This window comes from Lepisosteus platostomus, chromosome 9 (assembly GCF_059453375.1).
Source record: "Lepisosteus platostomus isolate fLepPlt1 chromosome 9, fLepPlt1.hap1, whole genome shotgun sequence".
NCBI lineage: Eukaryota > Metazoa > Chordata > Actinopteri > Semionotiformes > Lepisosteidae > Lepisosteus > Lepisosteus platostomus.
The window spans coordinates 3,409,192-3,433,270 of NC_142619.1; the positions used below are offsets into that span (position 1 = coordinate 3,409,192).

The 24,079-nt window shown below is 52.1% G+C and overlaps 2 protein-coding genes and 1 long non-coding RNA gene across 3 annotated transcripts in view; 2 read left to right on the top strand and 1 right to left on the bottom strand.

Annotated features, from left to right (window-relative positions):
• Positions 1-21,451, bottom strand: part of LOC148654406 (uncharacterized) — a 127,180-nt gene extending 105,729 nt beyond the window's left edge. The window contains exon 1 of the long non-coding RNA XR_015941389.1: positions 21,026-21,451. This is a non-coding gene — a long non-coding RNA (uncharacterized LOC148654406). The remainder of the gene's footprint in view (positions 1-21,025) is intronic.
• On the top strand, positions 291-9,221 carry LOC148654414 (aldo-keto reductase family 1 member B1-like). Its single transcript, XM_088646539.1, has 10 exons — positions 291-454; positions 1,763-1,930; positions 3,050-3,166; positions 3,385-3,462; positions 3,954-4,076; positions 5,233-5,339; positions 6,598-6,679; positions 7,299-7,382; positions 8,299-8,381; positions 8,805-9,221. The coding sequence occupies exons 1-10, from the start codon at positions 389-391 to the stop codon at positions 8,845-8,847; spliced, it is 951 nt and encodes a 316-aa protein (XP_088502665.1). The 5' UTR covers positions 291-388; the 3' UTR covers positions 8,848-9,221.
• On the top strand, positions 10,751-23,663 carry LOC148654415 (aldo-keto reductase family 1 member B1-like). Its single transcript, XM_088646534.1, has 10 exons — positions 10,751-10,967; positions 11,934-12,101; positions 12,876-12,992; positions 14,073-14,150; positions 14,853-14,975; positions 16,636-16,742; positions 18,489-18,570; positions 19,052-19,135; positions 20,300-20,382; positions 22,491-23,663. The coding sequence occupies exons 1-10, from the start codon at positions 10,902-10,904 to the stop codon at positions 22,531-22,533; spliced, it is 951 nt and encodes a 316-aa protein (XP_088502660.1). The 5' UTR covers positions 10,751-10,901; the 3' UTR covers positions 22,534-23,663.
• Positions 23,664-24,079: the final 416 nt, after the last annotated feature.

Consider the following 24,079-nt stretch of genomic DNA (forward strand, 5'->3'; position numbering starts at 1 on the left):
TTAATCGCCTTAATCAGTCTTTGGGAAACCTGTAGCGTTTCGTTCTGTGCTTTCGAAGAGACAGGCTGCAGGATTCTGCACACTGAACGGCTGTTTCCGCTCAGCAGATCTCCTGGTATCCCCTGTACCCCTGTAATCATTTCTGAACGGCCGTCAGACGCCCCATTACGTCGTCACGATTGGCCCGCTCTGTCCTTGAGGGGCAACAGTCATTCCTGCCAATCAGAAGCCGTCGTTGTCATCAAATCTCCACGCCGGTTTTCCCCCACTCGCTATCCTTGACGCTCCGGCTCCACGACGGTTTCAAGAGTTCAGCAGACGGGGGCCGGTTTGAGTCTCATAAACGGAAAAACGGAAACAAATTGGAGGTGCAAATCAGATATTTGCAATGGCGACGTGTGTAGAGCTCTATACCGGCGCTAAGATGCCGATTCTGGGTCTTGGGACGTGGAAGGTAGGAGAATATGAACTTTGACAACAGTTCGTACGATCAACGCAGCGGGGTGGGTTAAAAAAACAAAACAAAAAACGACTGACGACAAATGTCAGAATTAAATATCTATATATATAATTGCAAAATCGTCAAAATCGCAAAATAGCTGTGCAATTTTGACAGTTGCACAGCTATTTTGCGATTTTGACGATTTTGCAATTGTGACAAGTGAGCGCTAGACCATGCCTGTCCCGTTGCTGTATCCCCCAGATGGCGTGGCCCGGTTTCACGTTTCTGATTATATTCCCGAAAAGATCAGACTCGCTGGACAGTGGGAGGGCCCGCCGTTTATGGTCGAGTCCAGGGTGTCTTGTCGTGGCTGGACTCGGGCGCCTGCGACCTTTACGAACTGCTGTTCCGTGTCTTAATGCCTTGGACATCCTGACTACTTGTGGCGTGAGGGGATTTAGACCTGGGCTGCTCTGTGACTTGAATTGAGTCTTGTATATCCGTTAGAAGATGAAATGGGTCTTAATCACTTTCATCTCGTTTACGGCTGCTGCTGCTGCTTGCGACCGATGTACTGTCACAGCCCGTAATTCGTTAATCGGGCTCCGGGGGCTAAACGTGCTTCTTCTTACTTCTTTTAACGTTTTTGTCCGAGTCGTAGCCACCCCCACCCCCCGGGCATCATTTGCAGATCGGCTCGTCTGTCGTGGACGCGCTAGTTCAGCTCATCGATTAGCGCACCTCATGCTCGGATGTAGGAATCGGACCCCTGAGCTGAGCTGCATCTTTTTAAACTCATCTCGCAGTGGGTTTTTATGGATTGTTGCATTGAATCAACTGAATTCTCTGTTCGTTTTTTGGCCGTTTTCAATGCCCTATTCATCTCCGTTGCTGTTTTTATTTTCCCCCTTTTGAATTCTCCTTCTCCCTGTTCTAATTGACCCGTCTTGGAACGATTGGGTAGGTCCTTGATACCCCTCTCCTTGAGATAACACTCCTGTACAAGATGAGCTTCTGGTGGCCAGGAAAGCCGAGGCCTCTTTCACGCAGCGCTGGTTTCCAGAGGGAGGGTGATGACGTCACCGTGCCCAAACTACAGCAGCTCCGCTACATCTGCACTAGAAATGGTCCTGCTGAAGTAACAGACTTTGACGGGCTCATGCGTGCACTCAAAGCCCAGGATCCGACCTGGCGCTGGCTCGGGCAGCGGGTCAAACCCGGAGCGGACCCGGCTGCTGTCCAAGGGGATCCGTGTCCCCAGCTGGGACTGCGCCAAGGGGGGGGGGGGTCAGATTTAACGGCACGTTCTCCTGTGGCTAGGCCGATCCGGGCGAGGTGGCCCAGGCGGTGAAGACCGCCATCGACGCTGGGTACCGCCATATCGACTGCGCCCTGTTTTACGAGAACGAGGGCGAGGTGGGGGAGGCCGTTCAGCAGAAGATCCAGGAGGGCGTGGTGAGGAGAGAGGACCTCTTCATCGTCAGCAAGGTAGGAGACCTGGCCTGAGTGCCTTTTAGACAGACCCCCTGTTGTATGTGAGACTGACAACACCTGGAAGAGGGGGGGATGGCCTTTTCAGAAACAGCCATTGTGTGTGGAAGTATCTTGTGCAGATCTTGATGCACACACAACGGTCACTTCTGAACACCCACTCATGGTAGTAACGAGGTGATGTGGGTGACCAGTGCTACACCTGGACAATAAATCTTGCAGAACTGCTTGGATTCGGAGCACCACAGGGGATGCATTCTGTGCATCTTCGGTGTTCTCTGGAAAAGGCCTTTTTCCATCACAAGTTTTAAAACTTAGAACTTGGCTGAACTGCGTTATAGTCTCTGCCTTATCTCTGCACTATTATGGCATTGAGACAACATGGCCCTACTTAATATTAAATTTATTTCTTAAAATTATATAGTGCTTTTCTGGGCCCTCCACTCGGAGCTCTTTCCAGGTCAGGGGGAATCCCACTACCCCCACCAGTGTGCAGCCCCACCTGGATGATGCTCCAGTCCTCTCACACACACCAGCTCTCAGTGGGGAGGAGAGCAGAGGGATGGAGCCAGTTCAGAGAGGGGGGTTATTAGGAGGCCATGAGGGGTAAAGGCCAGGGGGGAAATTTGGTCAGGACACTGGGGTAACACCCCTACTCTTGTCGAGAAACACCCTGGGATTTTTAATGACCACCGAGAGTCAGGACCTCGGTTTTACATCTCATCTGAAGGACGGCGCCTGGTTACAGTCTAGTGTCCCCGTCACTATACTGGGGCATGAGGACCCACACAGACCGCAGGGTGAGCGCCCCCTGCTGGCCCCACTAACACCTCTTCCAGCAGCAGCCTCAGCTTTCCCAGGAGTCTCCCCTCCAGGTACTGGCCAGGCTCACCCCTGCTGAGCTCCAGTGGGGGCTCCCCTCTTTGAGAACCCCCAGGAAAGTGACCGATTTTGACATCCTTGCCCCCAACCCCTCCTCCACATGTCCAACGTGGTCCAGATGGCAGGACCGGCTGGTGTGGTCCTTCCTGTATCGGGCTGATCTCTCCCTGTGTGATCCGACAGGCCAGCTGCGGGCCCCTCTGACACCCCCACCCCCCCGTCTCCTCCTCACAGCTCTGGTGCACCTTCCACGACAAGCAGCTGGTGAAGGAGGGCTGTCAGAAGACGCTGGCCGACCTGAAGCTCGCCTACCTGGACCTGTACCTGGTTCACTGGCCCATGGGCTTCAAGGTGATCTACAGCCAGGCTGGCTCCACACATGCAGAACCGGTCCCAAAAGGATTGTGGCATCAAGTGATATCTGCAAAACCTTCTTTCTTTTATACAAAACATAGCCTGAGGAATGTGTGCACTAAAATGTGACTTACTTTGTCATTTCTGCAATTGCTAGAGCTGCTTTCGGTTCGGTTTAAGTCTGCTCGGCGACTCCATTTTGCTTTTTGTCGTAGTCGGGGGGTGAGCTTTTACCTCTGGATGAGAACGGATTAGCCCTGCCGGACAACACTGACTTCTTGGACACCTGGGAGGTGAGATTGTGCTCGGAGCAGAAACGGGAGCCAAGCGCTGTCTGAAGGAGGGGTGTAGAGTAGAGATGGTACAGTCCGTCAGAGCACTGTAATAATGAGGGGTGTAGAGTAGAGATGGTACAGTCCGTCAGAGGATTGTGACACTGGGATGGGTGTAGAGTAGAGATGGTACAGTCCGTCAGAGGACTGTGACACTGGGAGGGGTGTAGAGTGGAGATGGTACAGTCCGTCAGAGGACTGTGACACTGGGAGGGGTGTAGAGTGGAGATGGTACAGTCCGTCAGAGGACTGTGACACTGGGAGGGGTGTAGAGTAGAGATGGTACAGTCCGTCAGAGGACTGTGACACTGGGAGGGGTGTAGAGTAGAGATGGTACCATTTGGCCATAACTGAATGGGACGTACCAAGCTGATGCTAATCATGGTTTTGGGGTTCAAACTCTGCTCCGACTGTCTGAGGAAGAGCATCAACCCCGTAGTCTGTGTCCTCAGGGCATGGAGGAGCTGGTGGACGCTGGCCTGGCGAAGGCCATCGGGGTGTCCAACTTCAACCACGATCAGATCGAGAGGTTGCTGAACAAGCCCGGTTTAAAGTACAAACCCGCCAACAACCAGGTAGGAGTCCTGTTCTGGGGTCTGGGGTTCTCCATTCTGGCAGCGTGCAGTGTATTAAAACGGACAACAGGCAGGGAATAACCAAGCATTATGAAGAGCAAGTTTTGTGAATTTATTCGGTTCAGTTGAGAAGCCAAGCCCAGATCTGTCAAAGACAAACTGACGGTGTGCAACAACTCCACTGACGTGCACAGAATGTGTGGAAGCCATAGTATTGTAACGCATATGGCCGACAGGTACTGTGTAAGAGCCGGCGTACCAGAGCGGGTGACGTCACCGCCCTTCCCTGTGATAGCAGGACTACAGCTACTGGGCTGTAGAGAGATCTCTCTTTGGCTCACCGGGCTGGGTCCCTGCTGAGTGACGCAGGAGTCCCGGGTTCGAGCCCCCGACGGTGGGGGGCCGACCTAATGCGGCAAGGGCGCCCGCCTGAGCCCCCGTTGCGTTACAGTATTCTGCCCTTGGAATAGAGAAGTGCTTTTAATAGAAACATAAAGGGTCATTCTGTGCTGAAAATATGGGGTGAAACGTTTCCTTATTTTCAGTGTGGGATGGACCTTGGGCTGTTCCTTCACATTCTTGCGCAGTGCTCTACTTATGCTCGATAAAACTGTAGTTCTGTGTGCCATCTCCCTCGCTAAACATGGATTGGGATATCCCAGCAGTGAATGGGGACCGGCGCACGTTCAGAATCGGGGAAATTGGCGACAAGAGTACGCGTTTAGCCCGAGGATTCGGAGCTCTCGTGTTTTGCTGAATCACAAGCTGGGGAGATAAGATCACTATAAAATCACTTTTATTGGCCAGATACAGTGTCTCGCCTGAGGAATGTGTCTTTTCTCAGACCCCAGCTTGCTCTCCATGAGACGCACAGACAGGGAGAGAGAAGCTGGGGGTCAGAGCGCAGGGTCGGCCATTTATATGGCGCCCCTGGAGCAGCTGGGGAGAAGGGCCTCGCTCAGGGGCCCCAACGGAGTAGGATTCCTCTGCTGGGCCGTGGGATTCGAACCGGCAACCTCCCAGCCACAGGCGCAGATCCTGAGCTACAGAGCCACCACACCGCCTAGGAGACTGAAGCAGCTGGGAACCATCTATATGCACAAGTGTCCCCCCCCCCCAGCACGGTATCTAACAGATCACGTTTCCTATTCTGCAGATCGAGTCCCACCCCTACCTGACTCAGGAGAAGCTGATTGGCTACTGCCACTCCAAGGGCATCACTGTGACCGCGTACAGCCCCCTGGGCTCGCCTGCTAGACCATGGTGAGCTCCTCCGTGCCATTTTGCCAGTGAACCCGAATACCCCTGGTAAAGCGCATTTTAACCAGACTTCCCATGAGGCTCTGCAGGCACAGTGCCCAGGGCCCACGCAGGAGGGAAACACGAGTGACTGACGAGAAACGGGCTGGACCAACAGGCCTGCGATGGACTCCAGGTGCTCCAGATCAACGATCAGACGCTGTCCAGCGGCTCTTCTAGAGACTAGGAGTGTCGAAGTGACAGTCGCTCGGCTCCGTCAGTCGCGCGGTTTGGCACAGTTCGAAGTGCGTCACGTCCATCGACGCCGTTCAACTGGCGTGTCCCCCTCTTTCTGCGCATGGTGGAGTGGAAGTGCCCGGGGGCCTACGGACACCACAATCCGGCCCTGGGCATCATCGGATTGGGCCTTCTTACGCTGGGCACATGCAGGCCGATCTCGAACAGGGGTGCCAGGTGTATTTCGTTGTGGGGGATGCTCTAACCCCCCCATGCCTGCTATGCTAGGCCATATCGATTCTTTTAAATTGGGGGGATGTAGACTGGAAACCAGTAAGCCTTTTTCTAGTGTACAATACCTCCATCACAGAAATGTACACCCAATTACTTCACGTATAACCCTAGACTCCTTTATGCAGTTTTGAATGTGGGAGCACCTGCTCTTCAATTAAAACGAGCTGCCTTGCTGCGCTTCTCAGAGTGCGCTCTGGGGTTTTATTCTATCCAGACCGCGGGGTATCTAGATCATCCTCGCGTCCGCCCCTCGGCTCTCAAATTCACCCTAGAACAGTTTGCACATGCGGTTTCCAAGGGAACCGTTTTGGGAAATAATGGTATTCATTGTTCGGAGCAGAACATGAGCCTTCAGTGGCCGTCGATTCTACTCCTGTCACTTGCTCATGTGGTCCTTGTGTAATTGCGTTTCATCCAGGGTGATGGCTTTTGTGTACTGTGCCGTAGGGCTTGGATGAAATCCTTTAACCTTATTTACCAATTGCTAATGAGAAAGCGAATACAATTGCATTGTCTGACTGTGGTTTCTTGTTTCTATCCGGTGCAAAACCCAATATCTTGGTAATCTGCCACTGAGATTTCTAGAATTTTTTCATTACAGTTGCTTTCACTTTTTTGTTCCACATTTGGTGCGTTATGTCCAGTGCACTGAAAGAAAGGAGCTGAATCGCTTTTAAAAAAAAAATATAAATACAGAGGCTTCGTAAAGCCCTGCGTGTTGACCGTGATCTGCGTTTGGGTTTCCCCCCAGGGCGAAGCCAGATGACCCCTCTCTGCTGCAGGATCCAAAGCTGCAGGTCATCGCGGAGAAGCACAAGAAGACCACTGCTCAGGTGAAGGCAAACGTTTCCCGAGCGTTGACGGAAATTGGACTGTTGGGAGTTCAGGGGCCGGTGGGGAAAAGCAAGGGAGAACACGTTTGGAGGCTGCGATGCCTTTGTGGAGGTCGGGGTACGTCTGGTGAGAGATCCAGGCTCGCTGGTGTCAAGAGCTGTGGGCTACCTCCACCTTAGGACTGTGTCTTACTGTAGGACTGGACAGCACTGGACTGATTGGCCAGTCACTATGGAGGAAATCACCAGGAAATTTGTGGTCATTAAAAATCCCAGGGCATTTCTTGAAAAGACTAGGGGTGTTACCCCGGTGTCCTGGCCAAATTTCCCCCTTGGCCTTTAACCATCATGGCCTCCTAATAACCCCCCTCTCTGAACTGGCTCCATCCCTCTGCTCTCCTCCCCACTGAGAGCTGGTGTGTGTGAGAGGACTGGAGCATCATCCAGGTGGGGCTGCACACTGGTGGGGTTAGTGGGATTCCCCCTGACCTGGAAGGACCTCGGAGTGGAGGGTCCAGACAGGGGCTTTATAAGTGCAAGGAATTATTAATGTTGAGGGGGTGAGCATAACAGTTGATTTAGAAGGAGTCCCAGATTGTTTCCATTTTGGTCTCCTCAGGTGCTGATCCGCTTCCTCATCCAGAGGAACGTCGCCCTTATCCCCAAGTCCAGCAACACGGAGCGCATCCGGCAGAATTTCCAGGTAATGATGCCAATAAGGCTGTGAGGATGAGAAGGCGAGGTGGAAAAGCCGGGTCTTAAGATGCTGTGGGGCAGGAATATCGGAGGTATTTTTAGTTTTCGATCTGTTGCTCCTGGTTAACGGGACTCGCCACCCCCACCTCCCGTGGGCGGAGGGGAAGAGGGGGCCGTGTTGTCAATCCTGTGATCTGAGTGGCTGTCGTTTTGACACCCTGGTTGTACCATAGACCCTAATTGGGTTTTTTTTGTTCATGAGGCTCAAACAGTGGTTGGGATCCCTGATGGGGGGCAGGACCAGCAAATCTGGTGCAATACACCAACCCCACTCCTGACTACTGGGGGGGAAAAAGAGGGCTCCCACATCCCGTATTTAGTGGGGCATCAGGTCAAGGTATCCATGCCCACCTGTAACCCACAGCCACCTGGGAATCTTGGGCGCAGACGGCTATGGATTAAAGCAGGAAACGGCTCCTTACCTCTGAACAAGAGGGGCTGTTGGGTGGAAGAGCAAGTTATCGGAAGTATTGATTTATCCTAGAGATAGTCAGGGCATTATTCAGGGGTTAATGGCAGAACTGAGCGAAAGTAGAGAATTCTGGTGAAATGTTATTTTCGTTATGTCACGGACGAGGACAAAAGAAATTCGCTAAGCTTTTTTTGAAGTGGATTTGAACGACCCGTAACGTCACACCGGTGTGCATCTAGCCTTATCTGTCTGCCAGACGAACAGAGTTCTATAACCAGCAGACATTTGCATCACAGATGTAGGACTCGCGCGCGAATGAACGCGAGGAAAGTAGACCAGAGGCCTTCAGAGCCGTCAGGAGGAGTAGCAGCACGCTCCCAAGTCCCGCACACTGCTGTCGGGACCTGTCCCGCGGGGAGCGCGATTTTGAATTCTTCCTCTGCTGCGGCAGGTCTTTGATTTCGAGCTCGCCGAGGGGGACATGAAGACCATCCTGAGCTTCAACCGGAACTGGAGGGCCTGTCCGTTGCACTGGTATGTGGGGGGGAAAAGGGGTTTAGTGTCCCAAATCTTCAGGCTTATGGACTCCTCCCACATCCAGGGATTAGCTACTGCTGGTATAAAAGGCCTGTTAAACTGGGGGATCAATCTGATCTTAATGTGGGATCTTAAAGGTTTTAGTGACGAATTAATGGGGATGGTGGCTCTGTGTAGAGAACTACAGTATGCGTTCAGGGTTTCTAGGGGATGAACTAACTTGGCTACCAGATGCTGGAAGAAATGGGTGGCCAAGCAGTTTATACGAGATGGGCAAGAGGATTTATTCCTTCGGTCCTGTTTTCAGGATCGCCCCATATCCTGTTCCACCCACGCTTGATGTGACGTTTCGGTCACAGCTGAAAGCTCTCTAGAATCAGCCCGGCGCCGGCCTCATCCTGCTTTCTGTTTTGTTTCCAGGGGTGTGAATCACAAGGACTATCCATTCAACGCGGAGTACTGAGCTGTGACAATGCAGGGCCTCTTCTCCGCGAGACCCTGCGTTCTGGGGCTTGGAGATCGATTGCTTTTCCTGCAGGCATAATGATCGGGCTGTATTTCGCAGTGTTGAAGGAGACTGGAGTATTGCGCGTTTCTCTCTGGTTGCGAGGAAAGCTCATTTCATGCTGCTTTTGACCCCTGACTAGTGAGTCATGTGAGGGAGGCCGTGATGTCGAATTGCACTAGCGGAGAGGAATTTCAGTAGCACCTCATTTAAAGTGGCACCTGTTTACAGATTCCCTGCAAAGCACGTATCGGCATAGAAACCGTCCTGGGTGAAAAGCGCCGTTGTGGAAATGCTTCTGTGCTCGTCGAAATAAAACTGGGTTTCAAGCAGCCCTCTCGTGTGCTGTACCCCGTGTCCTGGAGTTTAGGGTGTGGTTGAGCGTTTCCATCTCTGACCTTCTGTTATAGGAGTTAGGCCCTGGATCTGAAGATCTCATCCAGCGATCTCTTGAAACGGATACGCTGGCTTCTTTCAAGCGCCTGGCAGGGCAGCTTGTTCCATGCTCCCCCCACCCTTTGTGTAAAGAATGTTGCACGGGGGTTGCGGGATCCCTTTTGCGGTCTTCTCCATCTAGATGGAAAACGGTTCAGCTCCTTCAGCCAATCATGATTGGTTCAGATGCTCTTAAAGATGCCGCCGCCGCCACCACCGCCTGCCGATCTGGAAAAAGCTGGTGTTCTACTCAAATGAATCCCACTAGGAGATGTCAGGGTTAAATACCCATCTGGCCCCCAAACCACCCGATCTTAAATTTTGGGCCTGGACCCCCAAGAACTCTTCAAACTGGGAAAAAAATCCCCAGTACAGGTTCCAACAGGAGCCAGCTTTATACCGAAGTCCCCTGATCTGTTTTCTACATGAACGCCACCCCTAACTTCAGCCAGTCTGTTTTATTATTCGATACAGTTGGGGGTCATGCACCCCTCAATTTAAAACCAACCAGGTGAACATGAAGTTAAGAGGGGTTACCGAGTTGCACCTCATGCCTGCTTACATACCCTTCGCAAGAACAATACAAAGGATTGGGGGTAAGCTTTATCAGTCAAATTAGGAGCACCTAAGTTCACCTGTTCAGGTGGGTAGCTGCGTCAGCATGCGTAGGCTGCAAAGGAACAAGTAATAGGTTTATTCCATGCTGAAAAAAAGAAGAAAGAGAACACAACGTTTCGGCCGTGGAGCCTTCTTCAGGTGTGAGAGAGACAGGGCAGTAGGCAAAGGTTGGGAGGGAGGAGGAGTGAGAGGCGGGAGCAGGGGACAGAGAGAGGCCAATCAAGAGGTGTGAAGTCAGAATGGGTGCAGAGAGGTGTGAAATGAAACTTCCAATGAATGGAGAAAATGTAAAAGAACAGTAGTCTGTCGTTAAGGGAAGGGAGAATGTGTGATCCTAGCTGCAGAATAATTTTAGTTTCGGTGAGTTCACCTGTTCACCTGTTTATTTTTTTTTTGAGTCCATTGCTCAAGGGTGTAGTTTTTTTTCTTCGAGATTTGAGTAATGGGGTTTAGAGAGTTTAAACTGATTTTTTTTTATTAGAAAAAGTAATAAAGATTACCCCCACCGTGCTCTTTTTTGAAAACCAAAATATGGTCACCCTACTTGATCAATTTGTGCGAAAAGGGTCATCTTCCGTTCTGCGTCTTGTGTTTTTTTTTTTAGCTTGGACCGCTGTTTCTGCTCAGTACTGTTGTGTATCGTCTTCTGTTTGTTTTTTTTTTATTTATTTCTGGGGGGGGACCCACATAACTTCATTTCTCGTTAAGGGCGGGGGGGCGGCGACGACCTTCGCCGTTTTTCCACGCGTGGTTTGGCCCTGAGGGCACACCGTCATACGAGAGTACCAATCCGCCCCGCCTCTCATCAGAAAAGCTTATCGGAAGGGTTCCACTTCGGCACAGGGTGCAGAGATCGTCGGCAGTTCCCCGGTGCAGCCTGGCCATTTGTGGGGGAGAGGAAAAGCGGCGCAAAGCTGCTCGCCGGCAAATCGGAGCTCTAGATCTCGCTGCCTGCAACGATGGCGACCTGCGTGGAGCTGAACACGGGTGCGAAGATGCCCATTCTGGGGCTGGGGACTTGGAAGGTAGGAGGGTGTTCGAGCCGAGGACTTTTTGTTGCATAAGCAAGCATGCATGTGCGTTGACCTTAAAAAATAAAATGAAATAAAATCGCATCTGCTCCTGCGTGTATGTGGGTCATTAAAGTTCCGCTTGTGTCAGGTGATCTCGGTTTGACGTGTGCGTTTTTTTTTTTGTCGACTGCTGTTAAGTCACTCGTGCATGAAGTTTCTTGACAGGCGGGTGCTAGGAGGGGGTGGTGGTGGTGGCATAGCTGTATGGTACTGGGAAGGTTCCCGGCAACGTTCCCAAAGCGTCCGAGCAGCTGTACCGTTTCGAGTTCGGGGCGCGTCAGGGGTGGCAGATGTATAGAGTCTGCAAATCGCTGTCGGCGTGAACAGCGCTCCGGGGCTCGGCCCCACCCGCGTGTTTTCTTTCTCTCTGGGTTGAAAACAGCCCCCTCCCCACACCCCCCCCCCCGCCCAGAAACGCACACTATTCAGCACTAACACAGTAGACATTTTAGGGCCGGTACGACAATGGGTTGTGGTCTGAACGCCTTCTCTTAATCCCACGAACTGCTGAGATGATAAAATCAAACACCCGGCAGCTCGGTCGAGGCCAATATTTTGGGCTGGGTGCCACGGTCGCACGTGACCGTTGCCTCAAAAGCTCATTGGGGTGGCGGTGGGTGTCTGGCTTCGAAGGGGGATCCTTCTGTGTGGAGCGTGCACGTTCTCCCGGTTTTCTTCCCACCTTGTTGAAGACATACTCCCTGTGTGCCTTGTGAGTGGGTGCAGTCCTGTACAGGGTCTAGCCCAGCCTGGAGGTATAGGCTCGGGGGTGCTGGGTAATGAAATTAGCCGGGACGGGCTCAAGCATGCCCGAAGGAGCGCAAGATCCGACCTGGCGCTGGTCAGACCGGGAGTGTATCCGGAGCTGGGACTGCACCAAGGGGGGTCAGATTTAACGGCGCGTTCTCCTGTCGCTAGGCCAAGCCAGGCGAGGTGGGCCAGGCGGTGAAGACCGCCATCGACGCCGGCTACCGGCACATTGACTGCGCCAGGGTGTACGAGAACGAGGGCGAGGTGGGGGAGGCCGTTCAGCAGAAGATCCAGGAGGGCGTGGTGAAGAGAGAGGACCTCTTCATCGTCAGCAAGGTAGGAGACCTGGCCTGAGTGCCTTTCAGACAGACCCCCTGTTGTATGTGAGACTGAGAACACCTGAGAGAGTATCACCTGCGGAACAGGCCCCTTGATCGTGCCGACGAGAGACACGGTGACTTCTAATAATAATAATAATATCATTATTCCCTACACCTCTATAGCCCCTGTCTGGACCCTCCACTCATCCCAGGTCAGGGGGAATCCCACTACCCCCACCAGTGTGCAGCCCCACCTGGATGATGCTCCAGTCCTCTCACACACACCAGCTCTCAGTGGGGAGGAGAGCAGAGGGATGGAGCCAGTTCAGAGAGGGGGGGTTATTAGGAGGCCATGAGGGGGTAAAGGCCAGGGGGGGGAAATTTGCCCACACAGACTGCAGGGTGAGCACCCATCTCCCATCCAGGTACTGGCCAGGCTCACACCTGCTGAGCTCCAGTGGGGTACGTCAGTTGCAGGGGGTTATACAGTAGCTGCTGGCTTCTAACTTCATAGACTTCAAGATCTGATCCAGTGCCGGTCGGTCAAATACGGCGCGGATCAGACTGCTATACGAGAGGGATCTTTGACACGCACGCGCGCGCACAGTGTCTCCCCTGCGGTGCTCTGAATCCAAGCAGTCCTGCAGGAAGGTTGATGGTCTGACCACAGCTCTGACCAGCCTCTGTTGTCACCGTGAGAGGGTGTTTAGAAGTGACCCATTAAAGCATGGATCAGAACTGTCATGCAGCTTTGGCCCCTTCTGACGCTCTCCCCGTCTCCTCCTCACAGCTCTGGTGCACCTTCCACGACAAGCAGCTGGTGAAGGAGGGCTGTCAGAAGACGCTGGCCGACCTGAAGCTCGCCTACCTGGACCTGTACCTGGTTCACTGGCCCATGGGCTTCAAGGTGACGGGTCCGCCGCGACCTCTGACCTCTGACCTCGTAGCTGGACCACGTCCAAGCGCTGTCCAAGCTAAGGCTAACGGTACCCGCGGCGGGGACGGTGCTTGCTCTCTGGGGTTTATATAACGAAAGTTCAGGAGGGAAGACGGCGGCCAAATTCAGTCGCGCTTGGCTGTCGGTAATCCGCCATCGTCCTTTCCTCTCCTGAAACAGTTATCAATGCCGTACGAGATGCCCTTCTCTCCCTCGCACACGTCTCCTTCTCCTCCTCCTCTGCAGCTGCCCCTGGGTCCCTCCTCTTCCCACTGGGGGGGGGGGGTCCCCCCAGCCTGCTTGTCCCCCTGGGACAGGAGGTCAGCCCTCAGCCAAGAGAGTTCAGCCACACTCTGACTTAAAACGCTCCATAGTCCTTTCAGTGCACGGAGCTCTTGGGTGGTGTTATTCCTAGTGATCTAAAACGTGTGACGAGATCAAGCCCAGTCGCTCCTGGTTGTCCTGGCTTGCACAGCGTCCTTTTCCTAGCAAATGCCCTGGCAGAGCTGTATACTGTCTAGAATGCGGGGTTGGTGATGATGTCACTCCTGTAACCGGCTCAGCGTGTGCTGAGCCCCGTTCCATGAGCGTATCAATCCATGAGGACGTCTGTCTCCCTGACACAGCCCCGCCGTACTCCGGTATCGGACGGGCCTTAAAAACCCTCATCGCCCAGCGAGCGTGGGAGAGTTGATCACTTCAGGACGCACGTAAAATCCCCCCCCATTGCGTTCACAGCGGAGAGCGCTGAGCCTGCGCTCAAGCAGACGGACAGATCGGGAGTCCCAGTGAGGGGGAGGATGCCAGGCTGGTGGAGCACATGTGCTCAGAGACACTTCCTGGACCGCAGATAACTCCTCCGCAGTGGCTCGAGACTAGGCGGTTTCGCACAGCCCAGATTGCAGGATGGGATGGCGTTGGTTCTGTAACTGGCTCGGTGCACGAGGCCTAATAAAGATCTCAGAAAATGCCACTTACTTCACAGCGGTCTCACAGACGTTCGCTGGTGCCTGTTCTCTTCCATGACTCCAGGTTGTTTTGCTTCTGCAGGCCGGTTCAGGGGATTTTCCTATGGACGAGAATGGGCTGACCATTTCGGACAACTCCGACTTCGTGGACACTTGGGAGGTGGGATTCAGAAAGCTTTTTGGCCCGTGTCCCTACTCTGAGCGCGCTCCAAAGGAGGAGTATAAAATAGAGGTGGTACAGTCCGTCAGAGGACCGTGACGCTGGGAGGGGTGTAGAGTAGAGATGGTACAGTCCGTCAGGACTGTGACGCTGGGAGGGGTGTAGAGTGGAGATGGTACAGTCCGTCAGAGGACCGTGACGCTGGGAGGGGTGTAGAGTGGAGATGGTACAGTCCTTCAGAGGACCGTGATGCTGGCAGGGGTGTAGAGTAGAGATGATACAGTCTTTCAGAGGACCGTGATGCTGGTAGGGGTGTAGAGTGGAGATGGTACAGTCCTTCAGAGGACCGTGATGCTGGCAGGGGTGTCGAGTGGAGATGGTACAGTCTTTCAGAGGACCGTGATGCTGGGAGGGGTGTAGAGTGGAGATGGTACAGTCCGTCAGAGGACTGTGACACTGGGAGGGGTGTAGAGTGGAGATGGTACAGTCCGTCAGAGGACTGTGACACTGGGAGGGGTGTAGAGTAGAGATGGTACAGTCCTTCAGAGGACTGTGACACTGGGAGGGGTGTAGGCTAGACATGGTACAGTTCGGCCATAACCAAATGGGACGTACCAGGCTGATGCTAATCATGGTTTTGGGGTTCAAACTCTGCTCCGACTGTCTGAGGAAGAGCATCAACCCCGGAGTCTGTGTCCTCAGGGCATGGAGGAGCTGGTGGACGCTGGTCTGGCGAAGGCCATCGGAGTGTCCAACTTCAACCACGATCAGATCGAGAGGTTGCTGAACAAGCCTGGTTTAAAGTATAAACCCGCCAACAACCAGGTAGGAGTCCTGTTCTGGGGTCTGGGGTTCTCCATTCTGGCGGCGCGCAGCGTAAATTATAATAAAACTGCAAATTCAATTCCTGTCGCGTAGTAGAAATATTGCGTCAGCGGGTGATCGTTTAAAATGATTTGTAATCCCTTTGAAAAGTAGAAACGTTGCGGTGGCCGTGCAGCGATCGACTTGCTTTGTACAGAATCCCAACACCCGTGACGTAAGATGACACAGGACCTCCCACAAGCACTCTGAGAGCCCTGCGGTGTCCCATTTGTGCAAAGACAGCATGTTTCATACCTGTTTTATTTGAAACGCAATATTACGTTCAGCACTTCGATGCTTTACCTCGAGATGTCTAAGGAGGGGAAAAAAAGAAAGTCACCGAAAACTAAAGAGGGGGGCGGAAAATGTAAACGCTTGATTCAGAGCTCGACGCTTTCGTTACCATGGCAGCCGCAGGCCTTTTTAGGTTAAGGTCACCTTCGGCTCCGCGCACGTCTCGCCTGCCTAGAGAGCACGGCCGCTTCCCGAAAATAGGGTCTTGAGAGCCCCTCGGAGGCGTGTGTTCCCTGAGGTACCCGTGGCTCGTTCAGTCTAAGAAGCCCTGGTGTCGCTATCCCACGATGCTCGGAGAACCCCTGTGTTCCCTGCCAGCCTGGAGTAATGAGCTAATAATGGCATTGGAACAGACCGCACTGTTTTATTTTCAGCCAGGCACCAGGCAGTTCATTCCCCTCCCCCCACAACCAGCTACCAACAGTTTTCCGAAAGTAGGAACGTTCATTTCCTCTTGTCTGCTCCCGGCACTGTTAAATCTGACGTGCTCGTTCCGGTTGTCCCAGGGGAGCAGTTTGTCATCGGCTCCTCTGTTTCTTCATTTCTGATGTGTTGCGCTTCCCATGTGCTATACTGCCGTCTTTAGCTCCTGGTGCTGGATCCTAATTAATCTGGGGTGGGGACGGCTTGGGAATTGGGGTGCCCTGCAGTTTCCCAGCAGCCTCGTCGCCCGTTTGCACACCTGCTGTCCGGGAGATAGTTCTCTTGCAGTCGCGCGTTTTTTCCCGTCAGTGCCTAACGAGCAGCGTCTACCGTCTGTGGGCCCGGAAACGTAGTTTTCTCCCCCTTTGTGATGGAGAGAACCTGTTTTAATTAAAGTGTGGCGCACAGAATCTCCCTCCCTGACCCCAGATGCCCACCAGTGCGCGCGAGAGCCAGTTCCTTAACCCTCCAATGTGCGTCCCTCGTGCGAAGAGAACGTTTTTGGCCCGTGGGGTTCCTCGTGTTTCACCGACTTGCGATTCAGCGGGGCGGTGGCTCTGTGGCTCGGGACCTGCGCCTGTGGCCGGGAGGTTGCCGGTTCAAATCCCGCGGCCCAGCAGAGGAATCCTACTCCGTTGGGGCCCCCCTGAGCGAGGCCCTTCACCCCAGCTGCTCCAGGGGCACCGTATAAATGGCCGACCCTGCGCTCTGACCCCCAGCTTCTCTCTCCCTGTCTGTGTGTCTCACGGAGAGCAAGCTGGGGTCTGTGAACAAGACAAATTCCTCATGCAAGACACTGTATATAGCCAATAAAGTGATCTGATCTGATCTTATCTCTTTATCGGGTAAGATTTTTTTCTGGAGCTGCAGTTCCCTGTATTCAAGGACATTCCCTGTGTTGCAGATCGAGTGCCACCCCTACCTGACCCAGGAAAAGCTGATCAGCTACTGCCACTCCAAAGGCATCACTGTGACGGCGTACAGCCCCCTGGGCTCGCCTGACAGATCCTGGTGAGGACAGCGCCCCTGCGTGTTTTTGTTGGGACGTGTGTTTGTTGTCGCTCCTGTTCTTCAAACCCCAGCAGTGCAATCCCAGCTTTATTATCGCCTGGGGGGTGGAGGAAACTTTATTTGATGACGCAGTCTCATCCAACATTGCAACGAGGAAGACAAACATTACCAACAGAGAAGACGGCGAAGGAACAAGTCATAGGTTTATTCCACACTTAAAAGAGAAGAAAACACAACGTTTCGGCCGCGGAGCCTTCTTCAGGTGTGAGAGAGACAGGGCAGTCAGCGAAGGTAATGTAGCGGAAGAACAAAAGCTGGGAGAGAGGAGGAGCAGGAGGCAGGAGCAGGGCTGGCCAATCAGGTAGTGTGAAGTCAGGATGGGTGAAGAGAGGTGTGAAATGAAACCGACAATGAATAGAGAGAATTTAGAAGAAAAGAAGTCTGTCGTTTATAATAATAATTGCTTACACTTATATAGCGCTTTTCTGGACACTCCACTCAAAGCGCTTTACAGGTAATGGGGATCCCCTCCACCACCACCAGTGTGCAGCCCCACCTGGATGATGCGACGGCAGCCATAGTGCGCCAGAACGCTCCCCACACACCAGCTCTCAGTGGGGAGGAGGGCAGAGTAATGAAGCCAATTCATAGAGGGGGATTATTAGGAGGCCATGATTGGTGAGGGCCAATGGGAAATTTAGCCAGGACGCCGGGGTTGTGAGGTGTGATCCTAGCTGCGGGATCATTTTAGTTTCCGTCGTCTTTCTGATGTATGTACAACAGAGAAGACAGCACAGCAGTGTCACAGGAGAGGAGAGAAGAGAGTTACTTAAGAGAGTTAGTTAACAGGGAGGTCATTCTGGCCTTCTGCCATAAGACTTGTACAACGCATCCACCTTGCGTCTGGGCAGAGGCAACATCGACAGTGACCTGTTTCTGGACTGAACACATCTACACATCTCCTGCTACATCTGTTCTCTTTCTTTTCTTTTCCCGTCTACAACCGTTTTCTGTGCAATATATGCCAGGGACCTGTGCAATACATCTATATCTATATTTATAGCTATATCTATATTTACATCTATATTTATATTCATATGTGTGATACGGTTTTTCTGTGTACTGTTCTGTTCTAGTTTGTTCTTTGTGTGTCCGGACTGTGAGTAACTCTTTTCGTGCACCCCTCACTGGACTGATTGGATTGTATGTATTGTACTATTGTTATTATTGTATCATTCGTTACACTGTGTTTGTGTTGTCTGTGTTAAGCTGCTGTTGCACTGCAATTTCCCTCACGGGATCAATAAAGTATCTATCTATCTACTTCACTTTTTTTAGCGAGATCTAGCTGTGGGACTGCAAGTCTGTTACCTCTACACAGAAGGGAGTTGTATAGGCAGAACAAACTCATTGATGGGGAAGTCTTCGAAGAAAATACCCTGTCAGAAGATAACCAAGGGACACAATGGAAATTTTGGAAACGGCACTGTGGTCTGAGTGCTACCTGGCATTTTTAACCGAGGAGCACACATTTACGGGGTTAAAAAGGCGACACGTTTCATTCATTCGCTCATGAAACGTCTGCTCTTTGTGAAATTCTAAACTGGGGGAGGGGTGATTTTGTGTATTACTGTGTTACTTTTCAACAAAGATATTGCCAGGGTCTTTTACATAGAAAAGATGGAAGGGTGTGGAGTATTGCTTTTGGGAGATGAAGTGACAGCTTCATGCTGATATTTCCCCCAGGGCCAAGCCAGATGACCCCTCTCTGCTGAAAGATCCGAAGATCCAGGTCATCGCGGAGAAGCACAAGAAGGCCCCTGCTCAGGTGAGAGCACATTTTTCCAAGCGTTGATGGAAATCGGACTAAGTTCAGGTGTCGGTGGGGGGAAAAACGGGGAGAACATCTCATGTAGTCGTCTGGAAGTTGCGATGTCTTTGTGTAGCTCGGGGCACGTCTGGTGGCTGATCCAGGCTCGCTGGTCTCAAGAGCTGTGGGATACGTCCACCTTTGGACTGTGTGTTACTATAGGACTGGACAGCTCTGGACTGATTGACCAGCCACTATCCAGAGGGAATCGCATGGATAAGGGTCAGGGCAAGTCAGCTGAACACGAGCCTGCGATGATACTTCTGCAGGCTCCCAATTGGCCCGAGTTCCTTCACAAACGTAGCGGTGTGTGGTTTTGGTACTGGTACGTATAGCGGGACTTTGGACAACTCGGGGTGAGGCCTGATGCCCCTGGACTGGTCAGCGGGGGTGGTGTAGCAGACCAGCCCCACAACGTTTCCCCGTCCCGTCTCCTCAGGTGCTGATCCGTTTCCACATCCAGAGGAACGTCATCGTTATTCCCAAGTCCAGCAACCCCGAGCGCATCCGGGCGAATTTCCAGGTAATGGACTTCGTTGGGAGGGGGGGGGACGACACCACAATGAGCTAGTGTCTTGTCCGGAATGTGTCTTGCACCAAAGATGCATGTAAGCATTACTGAATTGGTTCAGTTCAGTCTGTCATCTGCACAAGTGCCATGAAAGGCTTATTTGCCTGGATCAGCTCCAATACAAAGACATTAAAGGAATCGCCAAAAACATCAACACAGAACAGCAGCAGCAGCAACAACAGGTTAAGTAACATCCGACTTAAAACAAAAAAAGTCAGACTAGCAGCGTGCGGAGAAATAAAATCTCGGTGTGAGCCGGTGGTTCAGTAATCTGACAGCTCGTGGGAAGAAACTGTCTCTGAATTGGGAAGTTTGTGCCTTTTGTGCTCCTATAACGCTTCCCAGAGGGAGAGGGGGAGATAAGTTAATGGCAGAACTGAGTGCAAGTAGAAAAGTACCTTGTTCATCTGGTTAAATATTTTCTGCAACTGTATCGAACTGCTTTTCACCTGGTTTCCAAACTTTTACCGGTGTGTTTGAGCTACTCATAACGTCACAGCAGTGTACATCTAGCCTAATCTAGGGGTGGAGCGGTGGCTCTGTGGCTAAGGATCTGCGCCTGTGGCTGGAAGGTTGCCGGTTCAAATCCCGCGGCCGGCAGAGGAATCCTACTCCGTTGGGCCCCTGAGCAAGGCCCTTAACCCCAACTGCTCCAGGGGCGCCGTACAATGGCAGACCCTGCGCTCTGACCCCAAGCTTCTCTCCCTGTCTCTGTGTCTGTGTCTCCCTGGAGAAAAGCTGGGGTATGCGAAAAGACACATTCCTAATGCAAGAAATTGTATAGGGCTAATAAAGAAACATTAAAAAACATTAAACACATTAATCCGTCAGCCAGACGAACACATTTCTGTAACGAGTAGAGATTTCCATCAACGGCATGGGAATGCAGTCATTATAGACTAAGGCAAACACGTATGAAGCAACTGAAACTGGCACCTTAAGATCTGGAGAAGCAGGGCTCTCCCAAGTCCCAGATTCTGCAGCTGGACGGCATGTCAAGTCCCCGGAACCCAGCTGGCTCCAGTGACTGGTTCTCGTTTCCCAGCGTGAAGCGTTTGCCCCTGTCGGGACCTGTCCCGCAGGAGCGCGATTTGAATTCTTCCTCTGGCGCGGCAGGTCTTTGATTTCGAGCTCGACGGGGAGGACATGAAGACCATCCTGAGCCTGAACAGGAACTGGAGGGCCTGTCCGATGCAGTGGTAAGTGGGGAGACGTTCTCCAGGCCAGGGCAGGGTGCTGGATTTGCAGCAGTTTGGGTCTCGCCCATGGAGTGAGGAAGGAGCTATGCCTGATCTATCAAAATGGCGTTTGGATTCAGGTGGGATAGGGTACCCTAACCCTAACCCTAACCCAGAGCTGTGAAACTGGGTGACCAGACTGGACTGAACTGTCCCCTGTTAGATTATCATGCCCCATCACATCTCTTGCAGTCCCATTGCTGACTGATTAAATTAAATGCATCTTAAGGGCTACTTTGGTGGAGTTCGGCGGTTGTGATGTGATGGGGGTCTTTTTTTCTTCCTGAGTGCCTGTAGGTTTACACACTCTTTCCAAAGTAACACAGTCTTGCAGCCTACCAACCTGAAGGCAAGATGCAGCAAGTCATGGATTTTTATTTTATTTGTGAAAATGTGTGGCACCTCCCCACCTTCCAAGTGCGAAAAGAGGTGCTCAGTCATTTTGGAAAGTCAGTACAGATGAAAACCTAGAAAAACGGGTTGCCTACAGGGTGTATATCCACAGCCCTTAGTGAGTACATTGTGGAAACAACTTTTGCTTGAATTACGTCCGTAATTCTGTGTAGATCGGTCTATACAAAGGATAATAATTGCTGACTCTTACATAGCTCTCTTCTGGACTCTCCACCTGGATGATGCTCCAGTCCTCTCACACACACCAGCTCTCAGTGGGGAGGAGAGCAGAGGGATGGAGCCAGTTCAGAGAGGGGGGTTATTAGGAGGCCATGATGGGTAAAGGCCAGGGGGGGGAATTTGGCCAGGACACTGGGGTGACACCCCTACTCTTGTCGAGAGACACCCTGGGATTGTTAATGACCACAGAGAGTCAGGACCTCGGTTTGACGTCTCATCCGAAGGACGGCGCCTTTTTGACAGTCTAGTGTCCCCGTCACTATACTGGGGCATGAGGACCCACACAGACCGCAGGGTGAGCGCCCCCTGCTGGCCCCACTCACGCCTCTCCCAGCAGCAGCCTCAGCTTTCCCAGGAGTCTCCCCTCCAGGTACTGGCCAGGCTCACCCCTGCTGGGCTCCAGTGGGGTTTGTCAGCTGGGAGTTGCAGGGTGATATGGCTGCTGGCATAATGTATAGCACCTAGATTTGGGCGTGTTGGCTCGATCCTCCTTACTGAGCGTTTGGCGTACAGCCTTTCTACAGGCTCTGTACTGTATATCGGCAGTCTAAATCCTGATATAGAGCCCTGTTTTCTGTGCACCCCAGATTCAGATATGCCAAATCTACACTTCAGCAGGGAGCCCAAGTGTTCTGCTTGCTTTTTTTAATGACGCCCCCCCTTGTCGTCATGATGACGACGCTACGCAAGGTTGAATCAGAAAATCTGTCCTGTCTCTGGCAGAGCAGACTGCTGCCAGAGGTGTTTTTCTTTGTGAAATAACACTCGAAGAATTCATCACACAGCCCTCGCATTTCAGGTTCCAGCCAGGAACGAGCACAGAATTGGGCAGGACTGCTGACCCAGATTGTTTCAAGTTGCAGAAGGCCTTACAGAGCACTGTCTGGGCCGCGCCCCCGCTGTCCAGCAAACTGCTGCTTATTTCAGCGAAGTGGCTGGTGTGTTTTTATGAAAGTAGGGCATAACTCCCCTCTCCCGTTTCTTAACGTGTGGTGGCAGGATGTGAAGATAGGGGCCCCGAGTCAATTCAGTAGCCAAACCGCGCTTTGAGTCAATCTCGATTGTGAGGTTCACGACGACAAGGGGGGGAGGAGGCAATTGAAAAAAACAAACAAAAGCAAGCAGAAGTCTTGGGCTCCCAGCAGAAAGCGTAGAATTGGCAAATCTGAATCGGGGTTCGATGTGTGCTGAGGATAGTTAGCGATTGGAGCCCGAGATGCTCCGAGCTTGCGTCTTGGGGTTTGTGGATTTCCTAGAAATCTTCGTGGCCAGTTGCCTGGGAGTCCCCTAAACAAAGATGGACAAAGATGGCGATCCTCTGCGTCCTGTGTATTGTAAAGAGAATCCACTTGTGTGGATCCCACACGTTTTTTGGGTTAGAGGTTTTGATGAGCTCGCTCTTCATTTTTTTTTTTTCCCGTTTTGTTTTGTTCCAGGGCTGTGAAGCATAAGGACTATCCATTTAACGCCGAGTATTGAGGAGAAGGGAGAGTGGTTTCTCCCAGGCTGCCCCCCACTCCAGTGTTGGGGGGAATTCTGTTGCCCTCATGACGATGCTCTTGTTGCGTTGCATAAGACAGCCCAGCTCAGTCACACCGCCAAACCCTTCATTGACCTCATAATTACAGGATTCTTTTGAACTGTTTAACTCGTTTCAGCTCTTAAACACTTCCACTTCAATAACACTTCTCCGGACCCTCCACTCCGAGCTCTTCCCAGGTCAGGGGGAATCCCACTACCCCCACCAGTGTGCAGCCCCACCTGGATGACGCTCCAGTCCTCTCACACACACCAGCTCTCAGTGGGGAGGAGAGCAGAGGGATGGAGCCAGTTCAGAGAGGGGGGTTATTAGGAGGCCATGAGGGGTAAAGGCCAGGGGGGAACGGTCAGTTACCTGCTGAGCTTCGAAATTCCAGAAGATGATAAATTCCCCAATTTGTTAGTAGAAATAAGTCTTTCAGTCATGCAGTTTGTTTGCTCACTTGAGGCTTTGCTTAGGTAATTTTGAGCACCTGGAATGCAGTCCCAAGAGGATTTGGAACCCCTTTTATTAGGAACTTTGGTAGTGAGTTCCAAGTTTATTTTTATTTTTTTTATAGCCATCCGCTCAACCAAAGCAAGTTCAGAATTCCAGTGTAGAAGGCGTTTCAAGCCACACTCTATGTTGACATTTAAAAAAGTTTTTTCCCCCCGAGGTACAGTTTGCTGTTGGCGCTTAAGAAAGTGCAGGGCGCTAGGCTCAAGCAGAATTCGATTCAATTAATTTTTATATAGCGCCTTTCACAACAAAGGTGCCCCCAAGACGCTTAACAAAGCAAGTGACCCTACCTGTTGTGAATACAGAACGGAAAAGCTGAGCTGGTAGCAGATCGTTTGTGCCTACCTCTACCACTTCCCAATTTCTGGCCTTGCTGGAAACTCTCTGGTGTGTTTTTTTTTTTTTTTTAATCTGGGGCTTAAAACCCATTCATCTGCATTTTACTGAGATGGCAAAAAGCACTTCCGATTTCCTTCAGCGTGATAAGCTCCTACCTGTCCCAACACTCCTCCGTGAAAGTACTGAGAAAAACATGTCTACATTTTGTCTAAATAAAACTGGGCTTAAAACACTTGTTTTGCGTCGTTTTGGAGTGTAGGGTCTGGTGAATAACTGGAGTCTCCGATCCCTGCTTTTGTTGGTTTTAGTTAGTAGCTAATGGATTCAAGGCTTTCACCCACTGGCTGGGCAGCTTGTTCCACACCCTTGCCACCCTTTGTGTAAAGACGTACCTGCTGTCCTGACTGGGGGATCTCACCCAGCTACGTCTTAAAGGCAGGATACACCCTGGGTGGGATGTCAGTCCGGTGCAGGGCAAACACGCACGCACGCACGCACGCACGCACGCACACACACACACACACACACCAAGGCCGATTCGCCCACCAGCGTGAATCCAGACTGCGGGAGAGAAACGGAGCATCCGGAGGAACGTGCAAACTCCACACAGACAGCATCCCGGGAACCGGACCCGGGGCCTCAGCGCTG